Source organism: Trachymyrmex septentrionalis, unplaced genomic scaffold (assembly GCF_001594115.1).
Source record: "Trachymyrmex septentrionalis isolate Tsep2-gDNA-1 unplaced genomic scaffold, Tsep1.0 scaffold20, whole genome shotgun sequence".
In the NCBI taxonomy this organism is placed as follows: Eukaryota; Metazoa; Arthropoda; class Insecta; order Hymenoptera; family Formicidae; genus Trachymyrmex; species Trachymyrmex septentrionalis.
The window spans coordinates 4,123,200-4,128,849 of NW_017305180.1; the positions used below are offsets into that span (position 1 = coordinate 4,123,200).

At 46.6% G+C, this 5,650-nt stretch overlaps 1 protein-coding gene across 5 annotated transcripts in view; it reads right to left on the minus strand.

The window, feature by feature from the left end:
- The window catches only part of LOC108747766 (transcriptional enhancer factor TEF-1), a 178,368-nt gene that overhangs the window by 161,404 nt on the left and 11,314 nt on the right, over window positions 1–5,650 (minus strand). Inside the window, exon 1 of one of the 5 annotated variants that reach the window (XM_018485498.1) lies at window positions 3,880–5,255. The exons of 3 other annotated variants lie outside the window; for them this stretch is intronic. In XM_018485498.1, the coding sequence (XP_018341000.1) occupies window positions 3,880–3,904 (25 nt within the window). In that variant the 5' untranslated portion in view covers window positions 3,905–5,255. Of the gene's footprint in view, window positions 1–3,879; window positions 5,256–5,650 lie in introns of those variants that run through there. One more of the 5 variants, XM_018485496.1, reaches the window with a different exon arrangement.

Consider the following 5,650-nt stretch of genomic DNA (forward strand, 5'->3'; position numbering starts at 1 on the left):
CCTAATCACGTCTATTGGAGAAGAAAATTGCTGATTATTGAACACGGATTCTTATCGGGGCCGTAATTATCAACTACGCATAGATACCGGCCGTTCGACGACAAACGACGACGATACACGAATACGTGCTGCACAATCGTCAAGTCGCGCTTATCTTCGAACAGTAAACAAAGGACACGCGATATTTATAGATCGCGCGGATAATATCGTATCGAGCGCGAGTATCGGTAATCTTAAGTTACATTATTCATCGTCACCGACTCGCGTCGAATGGCCGTAGACAGGCGAAATTAAATGTGACGCGTGGAACTGTAATTTTGCCCAGGTAAGCAAAAATACGAGAACGTAACTCGCAGCCGATTCGCCAAAGGGTCAAAGGGAAATTCTCTTGATTGCGAGTTCGCAATCAAACTTTGACGGCGCGCGAAAGTAAGACCGTCGTGACGCGAACGACTCCGAAACGGGAGCGGAGGGAAATTTCGTTTCGAAAAGAAAAACTCGAGTTCGGTGCTTCAATCGGAAAGTTTTTTTTTTTTTTTTTTTGTAAGTGACACATATATTTTACAGCGTATCGCAATATTTCCATAACAGTGGATAATTAATCAGCGATTGCTCAGCGTTTTCCCTTCGACGAGTCGATCTCCGTCGACATACGAAAAATATTATCGAATAGAAAATACGAATAATCCAAAGATTAAGATATTCCGCGCAGATAATTCTGAAATGTCAAGTGCAGTGCGCTAATTAGTTGGATACGTGTAAATTACGAATCGGCTACCGATACTCTGCGTTTAATTAATTGTCACGATAAATTTATGGATTATCACTGGAGGACGTATACCGGTGTCCGTAAAGTAACAAGTGATATCTGCGTGTGCAGGTGTAGGGATTGAATTAAAGTAAGCATTCATTGGCAGCTCGTTAAATTGGTGGCGTCCCTACGTGCCCGATTTCCCGCCTTTGCGATAACGCGAGACGGGTTATCGGATTAAATTTATGTAACGCTTCCATCACACCGGCGCGCGTTCGCACGAAATTATTTTCGATAACTCGGTGCGATAATGTCGCCAACGTCCGCGTACCGACGAGCGTCGTCCAATGTTTTTCCTTTCACGTTCGTTAGCAGCCGGTCACGCTCCGACGAAGGAGATTGCGCCAAGATTCATCGTTCGTCCGCGCGAAATTAGCGCCGCGATTCGGATTATACGATTACGTGCCTTTTCCACCTGCCAGGTCTCGCGAAAGTTCAAGAAAACGTTCCAACGAGCTCAGCGCGACGGCGGCGATAATTCCGCGAATTAATCGCCGCCGCCGCCGTCGTCGTCGCGATGGGATTAAACGAAGAGTAAAATCAGATTGGCGTGATCGATCCTCAGGAAACGATTTTTCTCCGCTCGATAAGACCGGATACGATCGGTGAAAGAAACGTGACGTCCATCCGCGCGTGGTTTTAATCTTAAAACCTGCTCGCGAAAGAAGTGTACCTTTCGAGATATAATCCGCTTTTCTTATCGTCCGACGACGTTTTGCTTGCAACTGATAGATACAGAATACTGCAGAATTGTGCCATATACTTCAAGATCACGTTTACACGGAATAATATTTACGTATCGTTTACGTTGAATTTATATAAATCTTTTTCCACGTACATAATTCAGTGTAAAATATGTAATTAAATTAAACAAACACAGTTTGTGGTTTCGAAGATAAATTCAATGTAAACAAAAAAAGCGTCTGTAAAAAGAGCCTCCGCGATTCGTTATTTACGCCTCAGTGCGTAAATAACTTATTTATGTAAAACTAAAAAAAAATTTCATATTTATGACAAAGTAAATTATATATTTTAACAATTTGCGTAATTGTATATGACAACGAATTATCGTTTAATTTATTTATAATTAATTTTATTATACAACATATTGAAGATGACCTAATAACGGTCGAAACGTTTATGATTTTATATTTTTAATGTACAACTTTAGAATATATGACGTTCATAAAAAAAACATCCTGCGTGTGGCTGAATGTTCCTTTTATTTATGTATACATAAAGCGAAATAATGCGATTCGCAAATAATTAGGTTCGTATATAATAAACAAAACCGTTTACAAACGTTTCGACTCTGGATTTGAGTCCTCTTCGATGCGGAAATAAAGTAATAAACTAAACAGTGTAGTTTACTTCCGCACTAAAGAGAATTCAAATCCAAAGTCGAAACATTTGTAAATGATTTGTTCATTATATACGTTCTATTTAATTATAATTGTTTGTCACTCGCATGCCTTCGCCTTATTATATGAATATATTATTTACGCACTGACAACCGCAGAGATTCTTACAGTCACTTTCCTCGTCTTAAAATACGTAAATTATTATAAATTGAATAATACAATTCAAGAAGAAGTAATTAAGTTTTTATAATTATCTGGTCAATATACATTTGACTTTAGCAATATATTGATAAATAAAAATATACAGGGTGTCCCAAAACTACCGAGTTTCTTCTCAAGAACGGATTCTTTGGAACATTGCAAGAAAAAATCCTATAATACGAAAAATGTCGTACAATAATTCTCAAATTATTCGCGATTATAATTCTCTAATCGCAAGGCTGACATTTCGCGCGCTCATGATGATACGACAAGTGGTGAAGGTGCTTCAGGAACCTCTCAGCAAGTTCAAGATTATCATACCAGATACGCAAGATAAAAGCGAGATAAAAAAACTTCAGTGCAGTCCAGTGCAACGACAAAGAACGTAGTCTTCGATGACCATAATAGATTGTTCACGTAGAGACACAAAACACAGTTTACATTGTATACACGTAGATGTAGATTATATTCCACGCATAAACGCACGATCCTGAATACACGTTTCGATTACCCTGATCATCCGCGCGAATTATATTTGAAAAAAAAATCCGCAATTCGTCGCAAATATTTCTTAGACAACACGCATGTCCGAGAGACATCATGAGAGAACATCTTTTGGAACATGCATGTCTAAAAGATATCTAATAACGAATTCGATCGGATTGCATTCAACACGCACAGGTGTCACCCTAAAGTCATCGTACACAAATTGACATAACAATGTGTTGTTTAATCATGAAATCCTCAATACATTTTACTGTGCTGTTAAGCAAAATCTATATTTGAAATATTCGCATCTGACTTTTACACAAATTAAATCAATGTACAACGGCTTTAATATACACCAGTGGCCGGTCCAACCGAATTCGCGATGAAAGACGTCGTGAGGAAATCTTCCGGACGATACGTGTCGTCTCTCTGGGTTAGTATTACATTTTCTGATTGATGTAAAAAAAAAAAAAAAAACAAAAAAACAGCATTAGAAAGGAACACAAATATAGTCAGGGTTTACTCGATGAATTTCACCTTCGTTTCTTTTTACCGACAAATTCCGAACAGCTTCGTCGAGCGAGGGTTTAAAGGCCTCGCGCGAGGTTGAAACTTCTCGAAAAGACATCGACAGGCTTAAATGTAAGCGAGTCCGCCGCGCGCTGACGCTTGTGTTTTAGCCGTTTCGGTCAGGTGCGCGCCTGTCTCTTAGTAGAGACACGTAAACAATGGATACGATGATGGCACGCAGCTGTTCCGTGGGCTTCGGGTGCGATCGCGCGGTGAGTAACAGGACTCGGGGGGGGGAGGGGGGAGTCCCGCTGCTTCCCGGCTGAGAGAGAGAGGTCCATCGGTAGAAAAATCGCGTCTTCACGCGGGGAACACTCTCGCGTTCATACGCGCTCGTACGCGTCGACGGCCGAGCCGACGGAGGGGACGGACATTCGCATTCGCTCATAGACGCACGCACGCACGCACGCATCCACACATACACAGTGAATAAAAAGAGAAACTCACTCCAGAAATAATGCACAGTATCCATCCAAGCCCCGCGGTGGCGAAGATAGGACGTTGCCTTCCTCCGGGATTATCGGAGCGCGTTCAGCAGCGATCGTATACGGCAAAACGACACAAAACGACGCCGGGTTTCCCCTCGAGTTTCCTCCGCGCGACGGCACTGATCTTCTCCTCCACCTTTTCTACGTCGTCGTCGGCGTAGTCCGACGACGACAGGGCACTTACTCTTGACACTCCTGATCCCTCCCCCCCGGGCCGGATTGGATTACACGTCGTTTCACGCGTCCTTCGCAATTTCACCCGACAGTCCCGTCGTCGTGGGGCACGGAAGATCACGGAAAGGATTTACCCTCCTTCGGCCTTCCCGTCTCACTCCGCGTCACACCCGGTGTATTCACCGGTTTCCCTTGAATAACTTCCTCGTCGCGCGTCGCGCCGCGACGCCTCTCGCATGCATTACCCACGCACGCTTTTCCCGCCGTTCGTTCCCGTTCTCGCGTTTACGCACGCATGAACGGATGGATGGAGTAATTCGCGGAACGGAAAGACGAAGGAACCCGACGCGCTCGCGGTGCGACGGACGTACGGCACCGTTATTACGTTATTACGGACGTATCAAAGGAGGCGACGCACTCAGGATGTACACTTCGTTCGCTCTATACCTTCGTCTAGAGACTGAGAGACGGACGATCTCTCGGCGGTGTACTCTCCGATTCAACTTGGCGCCTCGCGAGTCTCGCGACTGAGGCCACGGCGACGCGACGCGACGCGACGCGATGCGATACGATCGGATCCGATGTGACGCGACGCGATGTGATGTGACGTGACGTGACGTGACGTGATGCGTCGCGTGCGTCCGCGCGCGCCGCGACACTTTTCAAAACAATATACAACCAACACACCAACCAGCGCACGTCTCACCCCGTACGTGTACTCGCTTTAAGCGCTTTCTCGCGCCACCACCGTGCGCCACTCCGCGGCTTCAGCTCCGTCACCCCTACCCTCTCTCTCTCTCTCTCTCTACCCCCTACCTTCTACCCTTTCTCTCTTCCAACCAACGGCGGTTTTTCCGCACGCACACGCCGCCGCGGATCAATAATTCACCATACGAATTCACCAGAAGCGGGCGAGCGGCGACAGGACAGAACGACAGGAGCGAGCGAGCGAGCGAGCAAGTGGGCTGGCGCGGACAGGCGACTAGGCGGAGAGAGCAGCACGCGTTTCTGTTACGGCGCCCCCGCTCGCGCGTCGCGCCGGCAGCGAGGAAACGCGCACGCAGCCCATACCACCGGCACACACACCACCCGTTCAAGTGATGACCGCGAGAGTTACCCTAACCTCGACGGCGAGGTGAGGTGAGCCGCGTCGCGTCGCGTTGCGTCACGTAGCGTCGCGCTCTGCGCTCTGCGCTCTGCGCTGCGAATCGACTCGTACGCGATATCGACGCGCACAGCTGACACGGATGACACGGCACGCTTGTAAACACGCGAGAGACCATGTATGATTCCGAGTATATATACGCGAGAAGCACGAGAAGGCCGGATGCACGATGTAAACAGCCACTCTACCACGCCGTAGATACGCCGGTCGAACGAACGTCTCTCCTTCTCAAACGCGTGATAACGAGATGCTTTTTCTTTCGCATTCTTTATTTTTCTTTCTCTCCCTCGCTCTCCTTACGTGCGCCGCCCGTGTTTCCGTTTCTTACCTCGGAGTTTCTTACCGGCGGATCGCGACGGCGGACGATCGCCACGGCCGAGCGGAAGTACCG